At 46.0% G+C, this 19,176-nt stretch overlaps 2 protein-coding genes across 3 annotated transcripts; one reads left to right on the forward strand and one right to left on the reverse strand.

Moving 5' to 3' along the window:
* Positions 1-1,435: 1,435 nt before the first annotated feature.
* Positions 1,436-11,441, reverse strand: LOC135815459 (spindle and kinetochore-associated protein 2-like). 2 transcript variants are annotated; one of them, XM_065328757.1, is made up of 10 exons: positions 11,073-11,441; positions 8,355-8,444; positions 7,962-8,057; positions 5,625-5,705; positions 4,477-4,627; positions 4,108-4,178; positions 3,592-3,634; positions 3,244-3,401; positions 2,488-2,607; positions 1,436-1,948 (listed from the first exon to the last, which is right to left on the reverse strand). In XM_065328757.1, exons 1-10 carry the CDS (start codon positions 11,103-11,105, stop codon positions 1,889-1,891), a joined length of 903 nt encoding a protein of 300 aa, XP_065184829.1. In that variant the 5' UTR covers positions 11,106-11,441; the 3' UTR covers positions 1,436-1,888. The 2 variants fall into 2 exon arrangements, with proteins under 2 accessions (XP_065184829.1, XP_065184830.1); XM_065328758.1 differs by lacking the exons at positions 8,355-8,444; positions 11,073-11,441 and adding an exon at positions 8,141-8,332.
* A 1,120-nt stretch (positions 11,442-12,561) lies between these two features.
* LOC135815460 (uncharacterized) lies at positions 12,562-18,489 on the forward strand. The gene is made up of 7 exons (XM_065328759.1): positions 12,562-13,165; positions 13,345-13,670; positions 14,723-14,849; positions 15,057-15,338; positions 15,819-15,922; positions 16,251-16,441; positions 17,024-18,489. Exons 1-7 carry the CDS (start codon positions 12,903-12,905, stop codon positions 17,918-17,920), a joined length of 2,190 nt encoding a protein of 729 aa, XP_065184831.1. The 5' UTR covers positions 12,562-12,902; the 3' UTR covers positions 17,921-18,489.
* The last annotated feature ends 687 nt before the right edge of the window (positions 18,490-19,176 follow it).

Below are 19,176 nucleotides of genomic sequence, written 5' to 3' on the forward strand. Positions count from 1 at the left end.
CACCAAGATTCTACAATAAATGCACTGCGGTGCAACCAAGAGAGTTTAAAGAGTTGGTGGACAAAAGAGAGTTTAACCTATACAAATTGTAGGGTGGAATATGGATCCAAATTATTGGTTGTATGGTGCACAAGTTCATTTCCACACTGCATCGGCCGGGTTATGGCCTAAACTAATAATTATCTCTTAATTTGCTAAATCCTATATATAGGATTTTGGTCATATTTTTCAACTCAAAATGGGTGTGGCATGAGAATAGCAAAAAGTATGTGACCAATTCTTCCTTGCTAGGTCTTAGTAGATATCGAGAGTTGAATAAGATAATTTTTTCAAACACTACCATCTCAGGCTCATCTCCTTGCCCAATATTACTAAGGCCTGTGCCCTATTTTTCGAATCCTATATATAGGATTTGAGATTTTATTGGACCTTGTTTTATCCTTAAAACTGGTAGTTTCATGACGGCATGTGCGATATGTCGTCATGAAACCACCCCGTGCCACACCTGCAATGTTCTTCTGTACATTCACTGCTTCAGTCCTTTCCATGACAGCAGCTGAACAATTATGCTCAAATTTCCAATTATTGCTGAAAATGGATATTCATCAGAAATATTATCGCCCTATGAATCTAAAATGTAAACATTCATGCCTCAAACATATTAACAACTTCCATGAAAACCATTATGTCGTTATTATTGGTCGTGATGACCAATAACAACGGCATAAAAGGCACACATTTTCAAATCCTATATATAGGATTTTCGGTCAGCAAATTAAGAGATAGTAAATGGTGCACCTTGAAAATAGCGAAGTGATCTGTCAGATGTACATGCCATACATAACTAAACATAACCAGTACTAGCTGCACTGTGCACATCAAAGCCCAGCACCAAGAATAGAGCTCATCGCATTCGTTCTCCCGGACTCCCATTTGCCCTCGACAATTACCATGATACATACATTGTAAAAACGTACATGGATTGCATTCAGTATTGATTTCCACTATTATAATTACGGTATGACATTGGAAACGGAGGTTATGCTAGCCACAGTGAGAACTACACAATGTGCAGCGCAAGAAGGCAAAGAGCCATGCTCGAAATCAGGGAGCAGTTTCCTAAGTTTTCTTCTTCTCAAAAACCAAAACGTCCCAGAGATGATTATAGATGTACACAAATACTTAAAAGTGAAGGTAGCACAACTAGGGGCAGTGGTGGGAAGATCTGACCAGCTCGTCCGGCCATAGCCATAGGTCTCGGGGTCATTGCTAGCTGGGTAAACCAGGCTGAGTAAAAGAAAAGGAGATATATAACTCTGAAAAGGGGGCAGAAACCCCGACAGGGTGGATAAGATAGTCAAGTAGGTTACGATGAATGAAGGACAAACGACATTGAGAAAGACTTTCGGTGACACAGAAGACCACATGCAAGTACATTATATACGTATTTTACGACTCCCTGCTTTAAACTGTTGGACACCAGTCAATAGGGCTTCTAAGCAAGTGTCGTCTACATGATTGTGCTGAAAAAAAGGCAAGATCCTAATAAAACTGTAGTCTTCTATGATAAATCAACGTTGAGCAGTGTGTATTTCATGAGTTCAAGACAGAATGAGACTTTGTGGTACCAAAACTTAGCAAACAAATTCTTCTCTAAGCAATGTTTGTTAATTTGTAATGAGGAATGTTTCATGGTGATGGCTACTACTTAAAAAAAAGGAAACAAGACTTCAAAAAGAGAAGAAAAGAAAACGGTCAGTCTTCAGCAACGAATCAGGCTTGCCGACATCTAATCACAAGGCACAGATACAAGGGTGAAAATGCCTTTGTGCTATGAAAATAGTACATGAAGTATTCTACCGGCCTGAGCGGGCATCCACTCTCGCTCTCACGGCATTCGGACAGCGTTGTCCTTTGATATGTGAAGCAACTTCAGGGCGGCAAGGCTCTGTGCACATGGAAGCAGTGAAACAGCCGGGAAACAGATTCGTGAGACGGAAGAAGAGTAACATTGCCCTATGCAGCAGAGGATGTGCCAGGGCATGAGCTAATGAGCTAGCTGCATGTACACGACAAGTACAAGCTAAATGCACGTCCAGTGATGTTCTCACTTCTGCCATGCATCGGGCTGTTTACTAAGCCTAGGCAAGATTATGCCACATAAAAGTACAGCGGGCAATGATCAATGAAAAGCATAGTTGCATTGTACATGCATCAGTGATTCACACATGTATGAGTGATCCATACATGTATCAGTGAACTATACTACTCCATAGAGCACAATCTCGACCACACACCGTTTTGCACACGCAGTCCCAGTTCACTGGGCAGCAAACACACACACACCACTCATATAGAGAGTACATCAACTCCAAACTGCAAGATCATGATTTCACGCAAAGTTATAATCAGACTTTTGCTGAATAGCAGCACGTGACAAAGCAAGGATATAGAAATTGCATTCAACTAACACGATTTCCCACTAACCTTGAGCTTAGCTTGCCCTGTTGAACCAGTGATTGCTAGCCCCATTGCAGTCAGTTTCTGCGTGCTCAGCGGACCTTTGTTGTTCTCGACCTTGAAATGCTTGAAGAGGATTTCATAAACCTGGTCAGGAAGACAGCGACACCACACAGTGAGTTGCTGTCTTGATTTCAAATGTACTACCAGGGCCGTGGTTGCTCTTAGCCTACGCCCAACACTGCAGCAGAATGCTTCTAAAAGATAATTTTAGCTAAAAGCAATATCTTCAACTCTACCAAACCGTGCGAAGAGAACAAGAACGACAGGGAGGGAGAGAGGGAGGGAGAAAGAGAGAGAGAGAGAGAGAGAGAGAGAGAGAGAGAGAGAGAGAGAGAGAGAGAGAGAGAGAGAGAGAGAGAGAGAGAGAGAGAGAGAGAGAGAGAGAGAGAGAGAGAGGGAGAGAGAGAGAAAGAGAGAGAGAGAGGAGAGAAAGGAGAGAAGGGAGAGAGAGAGAGGAGAGAGAGAGAGAGAGAGAGAGAGAGAGGAGAGAGAGAGAGAGAGAGAGAGAGAGAGAGAGAGAGAGAGAGAGAGAGAGAGAGAGAGAGAGAGAGAGAGAGAGAGAGAGAAAAGAATAAGCCAGATCGCAAACCTTGTCGTCGTCTGTTTCCAAAAGCACATGTATGAGAGAATAATTCTAATTTGTACACTGAAAATTCACATAATATGATCAATCTTTTGAATGGCATGCCACAACGAAGCAAGCTAGTTTATGCTACTCACATGATTCACATCATTCAGCTTCGCTCTCCGTCTCACTAGAGTGCTGACGGTCATGAATTCTTCCTCGGTTAACGGCATGAACGTGCTCGGCTGGCCCTTCCGACGGGATGCTGGGGTAGATGCTTTAGAGTAGCGCTGGTTGTGTGACGCTATTGGATCTACAGGATCGGCAACGAGAGAAAATAGTTCAGATATACTCGAGGTAAAGTTGACCATTCCAAAATGGTTTCTTCCTGTGTTCAGCTTTGATCAAGTTGAAGAAAGCCCAGTGTTAAGGCAGAACGAAGTAACTGATTTATAGAATAGCACAATGTGATGTAGCAGGATAGCAAGCCCTCCATAGCTCACCCGATGCGAAATGAACCTGATTACCACCCGTTTCCGTAGTCACCTGCAAATTGAAGACGAAGAAATTCAAACATAATACTAGTATGCAACGCATTAATGATTTAAGGGAAACATGCATTGGTGCAGTGTGCTTCAACCAGTGTATCACATCTACCTTGAGTAGGACAACGACTGTTGAAAAGGAGTGTGTCTCAGGTGTATAAGGCTCATTTGACACACTATCCCTGACACCTACCCATGATGCAAGATACTAGTAACCAGAACACAATCACAATTCACAATACACGCGTAAAGCACTTCAAAGTGCACATGGCTACACCACAGTCATAGCAACAGCAGGGAGTGTGTGTGTGTGTGTGTGTGTGTGTGTGTGTGTGTGTGTGTGTGTGCGTGCGTGCGAGCGCGTGAGAGAGATATTGATAGAAATATTGATAGAATAGAGAGCAAGAGAGAGAGAACACTGCACGTTTTCGTAAAATGAACCGGCCCAATTGGGGTAAGTGCAATGTCCAATACCTGAGAGTGGTGACCTGACACCTCACTGCCACTGGTCATGTGACTTGAGACCTCACTACCACTGGTCATGTCTGTCAAGTCATGGAAACGGTACACGAGAAACACAAACAAAACAAACAGAATGATATGTTAAGATAAACAGATTCGAGCCTACACTCAACACATACAGGACTATACAGAGCCACCACCCTCTGGTGGAAGTCACACAAACACACAGCGTGCATGCCTACAAGAATCACAGTCCTAACTACTGATGGACTCATCGCGGGGGGGGGGGGGGGGGGGTACCTAGTCTCAACACACACAGGACTATACAGCACCGCCACCCTCCGGTGGAAGCCACACAAACCATGCATGCCCAAGACTCACCATCATAGCTGCTGACGGACTCATCGCGGGACAAGCTGGTAACGGATTCCGACGGAGATGCAAAATCGCTACTGGCGACTGGTGATCGAGGGGAAAGGGTCACCCCAGCCATTCCACATACCAGCGACATGTCTCCGTCAACGGTCATGGGCTGCATTACGAAAGCACACGACAAGTGCAGACGACTTTATCACGTTGAACGTGCCACTATATGCACACATACAACTGACTTGTCAGTTTGAGCACTCTAGCATGGTGCTGTGCTGATGAGTCCACAAAGGACGAAACAGTTCAGTTCGCAGATTGCGTGCGCACACACACACACACACATCTATAAATAAGCAAGTAAACCACATTTTCTCTCCTACGAGCACGGGCCTGTTGTTGCTTCAACCTCTTCCAATCAGTGGTCTTACATAATTTCAAGCCCATTTTCCCGAATCACAGTGCTCTTTTTTGAATGTTTTGTACACGTCTGCTACAATATCCTACTGGGGAAAAAAAGGGAAGTCATTTTGAAACAAAGAGACAGGTGTGCCTTTATTCGAGATTGTTTGCTCTCTCTCTCTCTCTCTCTCTCTCTCTCTCTCTCTCTCTCTCTCTCTCTCTCTCTCTCTCTCTCTCTCTCTCTCTCTCTCTCTCTCTCTCTCTCTCTCTCTCTCTCTCTCTCTCTCTCTCTCTCTCTCTCTCTCTCTCTCTCTCTCTCTCTCTCTCTCTCCTAACTCTCTCTCTCTCTCTCTCTCTCTCTCTCTCTCTCTCCACGTTTGCATGTATTGTGCTTTCATCGGATACATGTATATTCTTTTACCAGAGACTGTTGAATGCAACAAACGGGATTTTTGGTCGTTGACCACTCCATGTGAACCTGACACCTAGCAATGCAGTCGGATCTGCATCTGACATCATCAACTCCGGGAGCTGGGGTGTTTTTACGGATGCGGGGAAAATCGGTGCAACTGGCTATGAGGTGAGCCATGAAACCTGTTATTTTCGTATCTTTCTCATGTAGCTCCAGAATTTCAAGGAGGCGATCGACTGGAATTAATTTGAGGAAGGTACTAGTCATATTACTAGTCCAATCAAAGATACCTTTTCATGCCAAGTGCAGTTTTAACAAGGTTACAATCATTGCCAACTCAAAGATTTACCTCGTGCCCAACAGTGGCCTGAAGCGCATGCACTAGCTGACAGTTCTGTGACACCAGGCTTGCCAGAGCTGACGACGAAGCCTGAACTCCATTCAACAGAACAAAACACACATGGCAAAGCATATAATTATAGGACTCGCCCATCCGCCCCTCGGCCCTCCCCACCTGAACCTACTCCAATCGCATTCAAGGTGTGAATCGGCACCTGTTACATTTTCTCGACAAGGTAAAGCTAACATTTCCACATGCACAGCAGCACCCTGTTCAAGAGTCATTACAAGCAATGAAGAAGACCAGCAAGTACAAAAGTATGAATTATGCCATAGTCTTGTCATGTATACTTCATGATAACTTGGATGCAGTTTGCTTGCTACGTCCGTATTTACCGTGCAGTACCGTGTCGCGGTTGTGGAGCAGTCGCATTATGCGGCAAGCTCTCCCATCATGCTTCCCACTTTTGTTCGTCTTACATCTCATGGAAGGCATCAAAGATGCTCCGCTCACTCCTATGCAGCTGAACACTCTTCAAACCAATCTACCATTGCTATTATCTACTGACATGCACACGATGCATCTTCTGGTAGATGCTTATTGTTGGCATGACTACAGTCTGGAGTATTTGATAGGACATGTGTCATCTCTACCCACAGATCTTGCTCATATACTCTATGAATTTACCAAGGCTGCTCTACGTCATCCACATTAGCATCTATTCATTGTGTATCCAGCCACTGGCGACGTGTCCAGACAAGTTCAGACATGCCCGGTGACCTTTGAATCCCAACTCGTTCTGTGATTGGTCAAATCTCCTCATTTTCTCATTCTCTGTACTGATTGGTTGAATCTTTAACAAATTCACCGTGTTCTCCAAGGTCGTCACCTACAATGAATTTGTTTTCAACTCATCCTGTCAGAGGGTATAAATACCTACGATCATTCACCTCACAATCGACTCGAGTGTTTCAGTATCAATCAACTCTCTCTCTCTCTCTCTCTCTCTCTCTCTCTCTCTCTCTCTCTCTCTCTCTCTCTCTCTCTCTCTCTCTCTCTCTCTCTCTCTCAGCGAATGGTGAGTGATTATCGCTATATCAAGATGGACGGTGATGCTACAGTTACTGCTACTGGTGGTGGTGGTGAAGATGTTGTTGACTGCTTAGGTATTGACCCTTTTAAGACACCCAGGATGAAGTCTGGACTATCCAAACGACGTGCTTCTCGTAACCCAGACCTGTAACCTCTTTCCAAGCTCAAGCTACCATCTCCCGCGCCTACAACGATGTTCAAAACCACCATTATTGCGGGTGGAGAAGAACAGGGTGTTCACGCCCAGTACTGCCAGACTGGGCACGACTATCGTGTTGTTCCGGGGACACGCTTCTACTATACTCGTGGTGATTTGTCAGGCAAGTGTGTTACTGGTGCTGCAAGTGATGGACTATTCAACCAAGTTAAGCTCTCTATCCAAGCTCCAGTGGACGACATCATTCGTTTCCTCCTGAAGACCTCTGCTGCGCTCAGGCGTGCTGTGAAGTCGCCGCACGTTGACAAGATCCGAACTAACATCTTCCCCACTGTACACCAGGGAAAGACTGTAGCTGCGGTCTACATCAAGCCATCCCTATCTCAGTCGGATATGGGCGGAATCCCCTTGAAGCCGCATGCTATTTCCGCAGACTCTCCCAGGGTCGATTTATGTTGGACATTTGCCCCACAATTGACGTGGCGGGGCAGCCATGTACCGACTTCGAGGAGCTGACCGCAGTAGACAGCGGTATGGTCATACACATAGTTGAAGGCCAAACGGAACTGTTCTCATTCCTCAAGAGAGATGTATCCAAGGAGCTCACCGAAGTGTTTGTTAACAACGGTTGAAAAATGTCAGCCAGGGACTACCTGCAACTGGTGCGACTGATTAACAACCAAGACGTCGTAAGGCGCGGCGAGACTAAGCATATATCAAGCCCACCAGTTCGGCTCAGAATACGAGCGACGCGGAGTGTTGCCGTGACAGTCAAAATCGAGACGCTGGATGTCAACGACGATGGCACAAATACGGTTTCCTATTTCAACAATCGCGCCGCATCCCTAAAACGGGCAAGAGAGGATGATGACGATGATGAGTATCAGCGCTTTGTGCGAGGACAACTGCTGCAACACTCGGAGACGGTTGACCTGAGTTGAACAAGTAAGGCATTTTGGATACAGATGTAGAGTCAATCGTCTCCGAGTGTTGTACCGTCATGCGATTGCGCCAGGTGCTGTTTAACACAAGGTATGTTTTTAAACATCTAGCAAACGGGACATGCACGACGCCCATGGGCAGTATTGCCAACTGACCTGCAGCTCCTGATCCAGAGCAAGACGTTCAGCAGCAATATCCGTCATCCGATTGCGCACCGCATCAAGTCTGGTCAACAGTGAGAGTGGATTGAGCTACAGCAGGGGCGAAAAAGGAATGATGACAATGGCAACGGCAGGAGAACACGCACACAGCAAAGCGGGACGTGGCCACTTACATTTGAATGCCGACACAGGTCAAGGGAGAAGCACAGATGCAAGTAAGTACTAGTATAGTACAAGTGACGGGATCACCTGCTGACCAGCGCCAGGTGGACTTGATGGATCATGAGCAAGAAGAAGCCAGCTACCTACCAGTACATGTCGCCACAACCCTACAAGTTCACTCGAAATGCAAAGACTTGAAGGCTTATGATATCTCAACCGGCATACCTCTTCTCTGCTGACAGCACGCAAGCTCTCTGAGAAGGACAGCTCCAGTCTCCTGGACACATGACCTAGGTCAGCGCTGGCTTTACAGAACTAAAATTGAAGGAAGTCAACAAAGAGAAAAGATGTAAATAACCAAACAAAGCATTAATGTAAGCAATGTAAGTAGCGTTGTACAGTAAATCAGTCATGTACATGTACGCGAGGGGAACCCTAAACTTTCCTTCAAGGTAAAGGTGACCGTGTCAGAAGACATTGGGTCAACTAATTGGCGAATGCTCCCACTGGAGATCAAGGTGAATGGTAGCCTATCTTCCTGCACTAAGTTCTACTGCTGCGGCGAGTAAGACTGACAATTCTAAGGAATCATGTGCAACAGTGTGATCAACAAATTGGAGAAGCTATATCTGCATTTCTGATATGCCCATTGATTTTGGCACGCGTCTGATGCCACTCGTCTGAGCTTCTCACATATCACATTTACAAAATAGTGAGCCACCCACTCAGGTGATCATCTCATGGGTATACTCCAGAAAAATTAGAATTCATCAAGGAACGCACATGTACCGTACGTGTAGTACTCGTACCTTGTCACGCAGGTGTATATACATGTACAGTGCATGTAGTGGCCCAGGGTGAAAGCATGTGTGAGCATTTGTCATCCGCTAGTACTACACGTACAGTACTTGTGTAGCCGTTGTTGCTGTTTAGTTACCGGTATTATTCGTGACGACTGCACTCCACAGCCATATTAATTTATAAACAAAGCATTCACTTTAAAAGGTGCCCTGTTTCCTTGTCCACTTCGTCACAGTCACAATAACTGAAGCGTTGAGAACATGAGACCTATTTATGTTGTTAGACTGTAGTGTAGTTGGGCGTTGGCCAGTGTTTGCCTTCAAACCATTTCTCTTACAATGAAGCTGCGTGAAGTGCTGTTCAGAATTTTGGACTAACTTTGTACATGATTGTATTGATGTTCACCCATATACTGTAATTTCACAAATTTTTGGTGTACTTTTATTTTCGGTACTTTCGGTGCGTCTATTTCACACCTAAAATTTCGATACACCGAACAAACACTAACACGCATAATACAACAGGGAACTGCTTCTCTGTACCGAAAACTTCTGTTCACCTAACCTAGCCTGTTGCCCTCATACCGAAAATATTGAGCACCGAAAATTTCTGAAATTAGAGTAATTGAACTCAACAAAAACGGATTTCGGTCAAATCTATGGCGCTCTAATCGAGTTTATGGTGGGGAATGGAGGCTGTGACAAGCCCCGTAGGCTGTCCCTGTGGGAATTTGCGGAAAAATTCTCGAAAATGGATAGTCCATACCTGCCCACCATACCGATTTGGCCGGGACCGTCCCGATATCGAGGGTGGTAATAGGCACCCAAAAGTGCATTTGTCGCACGCCTCACAGCTACATTTGTATACATTTTCAATGTGTCATACCTAGGTACATGTACGCCATTGTTCCGATATCAGGTTTGCACAGGTTGGCAGGTATGATAGTGGTACCCTCGAGGTCGGGTCATGACAGTCATGACTCCTAGTGTGATGATAATTGCTGATGATAGTCACATGAAAATGTTAAAAGCCGTACATATTGTTCCTCGGGTGTTATGGTATGAGTGTGTTCATTTTATGAAGTTTATTTTCATTTCCTTTTTTTAACCCTTTATGTACGGTGTGTATTCATGATCGATCTGTAAAACCTTCGTAACTCATTTCTTGTCCGAATTCAACAATCGAAGGGTCTATTCGGTAGCGGAAACTCTAAGCTTTCCAATGCAACAATCGCCGAAGAGCTACGATGTACGAATCCAGAGATATCGCACGCCGTATTCTTGTCTCGGCAAATTCAAAATTTTATCGATCACTTCGCCATTTTGGGGGAAAATCCCTTTTCGTGTGCTCTTTGACCAACTCAGCACATGATAATGACGTAGTTGGCTGAAGTTTGAATCACCTCGAAAAGATTTGAGCGTTCTGCGATAGAGAAGAGTGGAATGGCGTTGATGGGGAAATTTGCTCGCATATTGGGCTTGGAGACGACTTTGTTGTGTTCCTGCGCCTGATTTGTGGCAGCTAGTTGATGGAGCCTGGTATCCTGGCGTTGCTCTCGCCAGGAGCTTTTATTTCCAAAGAGCCCAAGATTGTGGAAATGGAGCGAAGGAGGCCAAAGTTATAGCCTGCTGAAGGTGAAAATTGTGCTGAAAATTCAAATTCTGCTTCATTCTGTGCTGGAAATCAGTACATAAAGGGTTAACTTATAGAAAAGAAAAAGGACCAAGGAACTACAAGTTACGCTATACTATCCACTAACACCACCAGTTACTAAACAATCAGCTCATGCGATAACATTGCATGACACTGACCGACGGTACTGACGTTCTACAAATAAGTGTCGTGCAATGTTATCGCATGAGCTGATTGCTTAGTAACTGGTGGTGTTAGTGGACATTATAGCATAACTTGTAGTTCCTTGGTCCTTTTTCTTTTCTATAAATTTATCCTTGGCTCTCCATCCGATCCCCGAGTCCATTCTTGCACACCCGATGAGCCGTCTTAAAAAGTCTTTTCAATTGATAATAATACAGTGTGGTACTTGGCAAGGGCCCATGGACTCTTGATACATACCATTACATATACATAGTAAATGATGCTGGTCTGTGGGAAATGTGAGCTGAAAACAAGTCAATTTCTCACCTGAGCCTCCAGGGTATCCACTGCAGCCTCCATGTCCACGATCGAACACCGAACTACAAATCGTAAGTGCTTCTATTGCGCTAAATAACCTAAACCGTTTGCACAACCAGTTACTATAACACAATGTTCTACAAAAAAAATAGTACTAGACTGGTGCTAGCATGCTAGCAGTGTCTTGTGTTTGGAATATCTTGAATCCCGGCACGGTGTGGAGGGTGGAGCTGGACAGAGGACCACAAATGCAAACGATGTCTTCAAGTCATCAAGAGTACATACAATTTTGTTCTCTTGCTTCAATGTTACATGTCGATCTATAATAATTGTAACTTTTTTGGAAGTGAAAGCTTTTTCAAATCTCCCGGGCAACTCCCTGCTAGCTGCTGGCAACTCAAGATCCCGGGCCCGGGACCGACCGTACAACTGACAACTCGAGTCGATCGAGCGAGTGTACGTCCATGCATGCATGTGCAGCTATGCCACGGCACGCGTCTTAGCTTCGCTCGCTGCTATGCTTGTTGGCAAAATGTTGCGCTTGTACGAGTAGTTGTGACGTAAAAGTCATTGTGTGTTGTTCTGCCTTCTCTCGTTCTCTGGCGTTCATGGAATTCATGGCACCAACGACGTGACCATGTACCAGCTGAGCGGTAGGCCTTTCCGGATTATGTGTTTGCATATTTTTGCATTTTGGGGGTCAAAATGCATTTTGTCCATTTTGACCCACTGCACTAGCACTTTGGGCCAGGGAGTCGTAAAATACCGGTATTTTACGACTCCCTGCAAGCGATAGGTACTTCACGATCACCATGAATGATCACCATGGTGCCAAATGTCACGCGACTAGCTGTCGCCATTTTGTTACCATAGCAACGGTGACATTTTTTGTGCTTTTTGGGTAAATATTTGCATTTTCTTTAGAAAAAAATTTGATTTATAGGGGTTTTTCAAAACACTTTCCATTTCCATTTTAAACCAAGAAAAAACGCATAATCCGGAAAAGCTTACTGAGCGGTCGGCGATCCATGATCCAGCACGCGGACGCGTGCATGCAGCGGGACGAGGGCGGCCCAGAGGATCTAGGAACAGGGAACATTCGAACATGCACGGCGTGCATGTCGCCCGTACTCGAACTAAAGAAGTAGTTCAACTCTGTCTCATCGTCTCTAGTACGGTAGTAGATCTACTCATGTACTCATGTCATCATGAGCTCAGCTTGCACCGTATACATGATGTACCCGTAGTCGTAGAGCTACCGTATCTCGCAAAACACACACACACACACACACACCCATATATGCGCCATGGCACCTGGCCTGGTCATGGCCGATCAGCGTCCACGTCCACAGCACAAACCATGGCATGGGCATGCATGCAAACAAGGCACGCAAAAAGCAAGGACGGTCGCGTCGTTGGTTGGCCTGGCTTTTGTACTTTTTGTAGGCTTTTGTGCGTGCGGAGCGGCTTTACTTCATCGCCACTTGTCCGTTTGTGGCTGTACTGACTGTAGTATGCTTGTGCGATGAGATCCTGTCGAGCTGGGCAAGTGTGTGTAGGCTGGGTGGCCTCGTGGAACAAAGGAAGGAGAGCAAGATAGATACTGGCGACTGCTGGTGTTGTTGTCGGGGTTACGTGGGCTCGAGGTCATCATTGAAGGATGGCTGAAGCCTGTGTGCTCCCCTGCTAATGCTATGCCAAACCGAGGTCCTTGTAATGACTGGTGCTAGCTTCTGATGCCAGTGATGGTCAAACAGTGCCGGGTTTCTTGGCGTGTAGTTTTTCTTCGTTGATGCGTGCTTTTCCCTTGCTATCTTGACCGTGTGAGTTTGTGCGAATATGAGCGGAGAAGAGATTCCCCAGTCGCAGAATGGCCGGCGGGATATGTACGTTGGCTCGAATGTTCACTTCTCTCCCATCGATGGCAAGCCATTATGCAGCTACTCGCAGAAGCTGTGCAAGCAAAGAAGGCTGAATGGCTTTGCATTTTGTATTCGCCATGTTTTGGAGGATCCTCACTGTGACTTCAAGCAATGTGCATACGTCGCGAAATACAATGGAAATCGATGCACCAATCCTATTCCGACCAAGGAAGACCGGGTGTAAGGAAAATAATCTTTCTTCTTTAGTTTCATCGTACTCTTCATAATGAGGCTTGTTTTGGTTTGTAGAATTGATAGAATCAGATCTTCGTCGTTGTGTACTAGTATGTATGTGTGTATTAGTATATTCTGTGGTGTCGAAGTCATAATTTGTATTTGTTTTTACTTGATGTTTATAGGTATTGTAATAGTCACCTTCAAGTTCTGGGAATACTGCCCAAGACACGCAAAAGAAAGCATGGAGAACCAGAGATGTCACCGTCTACTCCTGGGTCGTTCAAAATGAAGAAGCTGTTAGTACCAGCTATAAACCATCAAGCAGAATCTTCATTCCAGGCAGCACTTGCTCCGAAATCTGTGGGAACGAAGAGAAGCAAATTGTTGTCAGCCGAGATTGTCAACAATGACCTCAATCAGCTATTGTCGCACGCATGTATGAATGATTTGCAAACCAGGCTGCACGAGGAGCGTGAGGCAACTGGTGAAAAAGATCTTCTCCCTCTTGGTAAGTCCCCATTTTATAATTTGCATGTTAAAATTCTCTCCTTTCTAGTTAATGTTTGGTGGACAGTAATTTCAAATCCTTTATTCACTGCTACCGACCGATTGCTATTGCCGAGACTATGTAGACAAACGTGTGCAGCAGGGGCAGGTGGCAGCACAGGCGGGTTGGATGCAAAACAATGCCGGTCTTGTTCCCCCGAGCTTGTCATTCCGGTCGCTCTTGTGACAATACCGATATACGGGTGCATGCAGGCATTGTACTATAGAAGTACAATTTTTTGTTGTTGATAACTTTCGAAACTGCGATAATTTTATTCCGAACGAAAGTTTATGCCAAGAGGGCACTGCTCCCAAGAGTGTGCAAAATCCACTCTGTTGATCTCACATCCCATGTGCATATTTTCAGCGTCTATGTATGCACATGGGATGTGAGATCAACAATGTGTGATGCGGTTTGTGTGCAGTCATGCGGATTACAGCATGAAAAGACGTAATTCTGTGACAGAGATCTTTGTGGAGTAGCACACTCTTGGGGGCTATTTACTCTTGTTGGTACTTATCCCGTATGGTCCTTCTTGGTCTAGGCCGCGTTGGGAGTAGGCAGGTCGAACCTTTGATCAGATTGTGCCCTACATAGACCATGGATATCGTAGGAGTTTCATGTCCTGAATCCAGATCCGCACACTGGTACTAGTAGTACTGCACTCGTATGACCTGTGGTATGAGCTTTTGCTGCACCCAGTGTGATGCAACGCCAGATGACTGCCTTCGGGACTATTATACGAAACCATACTATTATTTTAGTACCCTGTTGCACCAGAGTAATGACCATACCGGTAGCGTGTGGATTCTATGACTCATTGAAGTCGACGTAATTAACAACATATGCCGCTTGCCCATCTCAGAGAGGAGTTTTACACTGCGGTGTACGGGCTCTTTCTATTGTCTATTGTCTGTGTTTCTGCATTGGCGGTGTATAACTTATGTATCTGGGCTGTAAATGCGGATTGAATTGTTTATTCTACCGTCTGCCATGCCTGTGCCCTTCTGCAGTCTCTTGCTTGAGTGATGACGAGGAAGAGGCCGCTGGTTGTGGATATCGGCGGACGGCTGATCTGGTCATGCGGTCAGATCTTCCGAGGACATCTCAGCCGCCTTCTTTGACCATTGCCACTGAAGGGTAAGTGTGTTAGCATGATCTGTGCCTTTTACAGTGTTAGCTAATTGTAAGTACGGAATCAGTCTGGATCACATGCTCCGGTACACTGTCAACCCATACTGTTCGGGGTAGTACGAACCGTACCCCGAATACGTCATGTTATGTACCATCAACATCTAATTTTAGTAGCTGAGAGCTGGCTGTGGATTGTATTCATTGTGTGTGCAGGTGCAGCAGTGAGGGCAATGTCACCAGCGATACGTTTGCTGCAGGGCATGTTGAAGATGTGGCCACACTACATCAGGACTATGCCGAGAGATGCCAAGAGCGCCTGAGGCAGCTGCGCCAGGATGGAGTCCAGTCTTCCCGGGTGTATCGCCATTGCCATCGGAACGAAGCCATCGATAAGTCAGTCACTCGTGGTTTGATTGCAGCTTCGCGTAAGAATACTTATGCGGCGAGTATTTTGCTTCTCAGGCATCGGCTGCAGACCTGTCGCAAGCTTTCACGGTAAGTTATGTGTCTCGTCAAGGGTACGTGAAACTCAGAGTGCGCAGCTCTGATGGGTTGCTGTCACGGCGAATTTCCGGGATTACATCGTTTTATTGATGTAGTGCGTCTCTTTCTGCGCTGTTGCAGCTCAGTTGTACGCGCTCCGCCACTTCCCGCCGCAGATCTGCACCAAATCTGATGTAACCCCGGAATTATTATTTCGCTGTGGCAGACACCCATGCAGAAAGTCAGAAGCTGCGCACTCTTGGTTTCATATACATGTACTCTTGGTCTCATAGGTCATGAACATAGTGCGTTTCCCTTATTGCGCTGTGTCAATGTGGATACTAACAAGAGTAGCTTGCTACTGATGGTCATAGAAATACATAATATTCTTTCAACTTGAACGTGTTTCTTGTCCAGATGATCATGGTGCCGGGGTAATCTGCATCTTGATGTTTGGTGATATTTGTGGTTTGTTTCCTTTTGAAACTGCAGAAAATCCAACCGTACCAAACCGTTGAAACACTGCGCCTACATCCAACCGAACAATATCTACTGCGGCTTCGACCGTCTGCCATTCTCACGTTTCTGTTCGTCCCGTACGTTGTCCAATGGCTGTCTCCAGGCCATCTTTACCTGCAATTCTGTACTTTGTTGCTGGCCCGTTTACATAGGTTTTATTTTGTGGCTTCTAATGTTTTTATACACATGAACTTAGAAGTGTTTGGTACTTATCAGTCTCGGGTGGTAAACTTGCCCATGTAAATGCATACAATTCGCATACAGTTTCGTATACTTCAAGATGTGATAGCCAAGTCGGGGTTTTCCTGTATTCTTGGCTTCTCTTGCTGGATTGACTTTTCTTGTCATAGTTCCTTGTGCGTAACATGTACAGATTTTTGTTGTTGTTTTTTTGTGTATTCGTAGATGCATCACATGATGCTCGACAAGTCCTCTTCAACAACCACGTGGACTGGAATAGCGTGTCGTGGAGTGAAACTCTGCCTTTGGCCAATCCGCCTGAGCCGCTTGGCAGGAGCCCTTCAACCAAGGCTGCTGCTAAGACCCCTGCCAGGGCAGTGACTAAGATGCCAGCAAGGCTGTCAGCTGTGAAGCAGGTTAGTGCATCCCGTCTCTTACTGTGACTACTAGTACAGTGGAGATCGGATATAACGACAGATTGAGTTTAGCGACACAATTCTGTTGCCCAAGTCGTTTAGTTAAGCCCTTTGTGAAGATCGGGTTTAGTGACAGATCGAATATAGTGACATTTTGTTCTCTCCCGAAGGAGCAGGCCCGGCGGAACCGGTCCGGTTGGTCAGGCCGTGGCCGGACCAACTTTTTAGCTACCAACGTGTGTTTGCTGCTGAGGAGGTCATGTGTACACCATAGTGTACCCTCTATATCATACACAAACTGTATGAAAGGCTAGGGTATGGCCGGACCAATCCAAGACTGCTTCCGCCGGTCCTGATGGAGTGTCGTTATATCCAATCTCCACTGTACTACGCACTGTGTCTTCCATGAGTAGCCAGTCATCTGAGCAACAACAGCTCTGGGGTTCACAATTACAAGTCCATGCTTCATTCCTCATGTTGGACATTAAGCTAGCAGACACCGCATGTCTGCCTTTGGAACGAAGTTTCAGCTCTGCATTTTCTCTGTGGGTTTATTTTACTTGTATGCGTTGTTTTGCATAGGAGCGAAGTCGAACACCAACTGAAGCTGATGAGCATCAGCGTCTAGCCGAGGAACCTCGTCGACCCGGCCGTGGCAGAGGAGGTGGAAGAGGAAGAGGCCGTGGCGCTGGCAGAGGGAGTGCGGCAGCGTCACGATTGACAGCTTCTGGCCAGCCATCTGGAAGGGGCAAAGGACCCGTCGGTCGTCCTCCCGGCAGTGGAACGAAGGGGGCTGGGCCAGGCGGCAGGAAAAAGGCAGTGGCCGCAGCTGCTCAAGTTTCTGCTCCTATTCCTGCACCACCTCCACTGATGCCCAGTACTGGTGGTAAGCAGAAGATCGTTCTCACTCTGAAAGCACCTGCTGCTGGTGCCGCTGCTCCTACTTCTGCAACTTCTCGTCCGATGCCTGCTTCTGCATCTCGGAGCTCGGTTCCTGTCCACCAGATGGCTCCAGAAGAGACCATGTCTGAATCTTCATCAGGCAGCTACTCTGATAGCTCTGGTTCGAATTCCGATTCTGGCTCAGATTCAGACTCTGGCTCTGAGTCAGATTCCAGCTATGCATCTAATGAGGAATCGCTAGATCCCGCATCAAGAATGGTACCTCCGCCGAACGGTATCATTTCATCCTCACGAAGTTCTAGTAGTATTCATTCCTCTGATCGACGCGATCTCACTTCATCCGGCCAGCTCTTACCTAGTGGAATCTATCAAGAAGAAGGTGGACTAATGTGGTCCCCTACCAAGATGCATTCTCCTGGTGTCACTGACCAACCAGTGCTGAAGTCGCCGTTCACCTCACCCTCCTATCCGCCTGGATATTCATCTCCCTCGTCAGCATTCACTCAGACTTATCAACCATCACTCTCTATGTCGTCACCTGCGAGTGGCTCTGCTGAAATGGATGCGTACCCGTAGCCGCGTTCAACATGTGCCTGCTTCTGGTCTGCTGTAGTGTTTTGTTGTCTGTGTCCGATTCTATATTTCAACTACTTTGCTGCTTCCCATTGCCTTTGGGTCCCTGATGCTATTCCCGTCCTCCTTCGTTTGTACTCCATTTACAGAGGTATTGTGCTCCATTGTCTATCTCTCTTGCCCCCCCCCCCCCCACACACACACATTCACCTTCATTAGCCTTTATTATAATTTGGCTTCCCTTTTTTTCTTTTTGACAGGCAGCTGGCTGTGTGTGTCCTTTTAGAATAATAATAGTAGTTCGAATTGTTAGGATTGTGTTGCCTTTTTTTTTTACACCTGCTTTGTCTGGTTCTTTATCTTCTGCTCATTTCTTATCATCGAAGGACATTATGTGCAGCGTCTGTGGTTTTGAGCTCTCCTTGAGATATTGTTTTATTGTCGTAGTGCAAGTGGCTTCTCCACTTTTTTTGGTGTTTCGGTCGCCTTTGTCGCAAATGGATCTTTTCTGTGATCACGAACTAACTGATTACTGACTGACCACTGCTGCTAGTATACCGAGTGACATTTAACCAGTGGTGACGCCTTGTGAGCAAGCGAGTGTGTGTCGTTGTGTGTGCATTGCAATCCAATATCCGAACATGTGAGTCGAATCAACACCGGAGCACAGCCCAGTGTTCGCTGATCTGCATGTGCCAGCGCCCAGTGCGTACTTTGACTCTTGTGAGCAGCACCCGGCCGGCACATAGTATGAACCAGGGAGTAGTAAAATACATTTTACTACTCCCTGGTATGAACTATGATACCAAGAGTCAATTAAAAAAAATGTACTCTTGATGATACTTCCCAACTCCCTGACCAGGCCAGTGTGAGTAGATCTACTTCTTGAGAGCCTTTTTATGTTAAAAAAATTGTTCAGGGAGTTCAAAGTACACAAAATCGATTTTGTATTTTGGCTATGGCCGGCCCAATCAAGGCATTTGCCATGTGGCTCATTTTCGGTACGGTGCAAAGCTGTACGGTGTACTGCCAATTATACACATTTCACTTGTGTGTGTAGGTACGGTATTTCGGTGGGTCATTCAACTCCCTGGCGCAGTTTGGAAACACCCCTGGGTGTGAACCAGGGAGTTGGGGCAACTCCCGGGTCTGAACTATCCCGTGCCCGTGGGAAGGACCAATCAAATGCACCTGAATGCCAGGGAGTCGTACCCAAACTAGTCCCTGGTGATGTCGTAATGATTATGTTATTTTTTGAA

Source organism: Sycon ciliatum, chromosome 4 (genome assembly GCF_964019385.1).
Source record: "Sycon ciliatum chromosome 4, ocSycCili1.1, whole genome shotgun sequence".
Classification (NCBI taxonomy): domain Eukaryota; kingdom Metazoa; phylum Porifera; class Calcarea; order Leucosolenida; family Sycettidae; genus Sycon; species Sycon ciliatum.

What these genes read in the sequence shown, in the direction of transcription:
- LOC135815459 (XM_065328757.1), bottom strand. Translation starts at nt 11,105, where the DNA reads ATGGAGGCTGCAGTGGATACCCTGGAGGCTCAG. An exon ending in TGGATACCCTGGAGGCTCAG is followed by an intron (nt 8,445 to 11,072) that starts GTGAGAAATTGA and finishes CTTCAATTTTAG; the next exon opens with TTCTGTAAAGCCAGCGCTGA. An exon ending in TCAGGTTCATTTCGCATCGG is followed by an intron (nt 3,402 to 3,591) that starts GTGAGCTATGGA and finishes CCGATCCTGTAG; the next exon opens with ATCCAATAGCGTCACACAAC.
- LOC135815460 (XM_065328759.1), top strand. Translation starts at nt 12,903, where the DNA reads ATGAGCGGAGAAGAGATTCCCCAGTCGCAGAATGGCCGGCGGGATATG. An exon ending in CCGACCAAGGAAGACCGGGT is followed by an intron (nt 13,166 to 13,344) that starts GTAAGGAAAATA and finishes TGATGTTTATAG; the next exon opens with GTATTGTAATAGTCACCTTC. An exon ending in AAAAGATCTTCTCCCTCTTG is followed by an intron (nt 13,671 to 14,722) that starts GTAAGTCCCCAT and finishes GCCCTTCTGCAG; the next exon opens with TCTCTTGCTTGAGTGATGAC.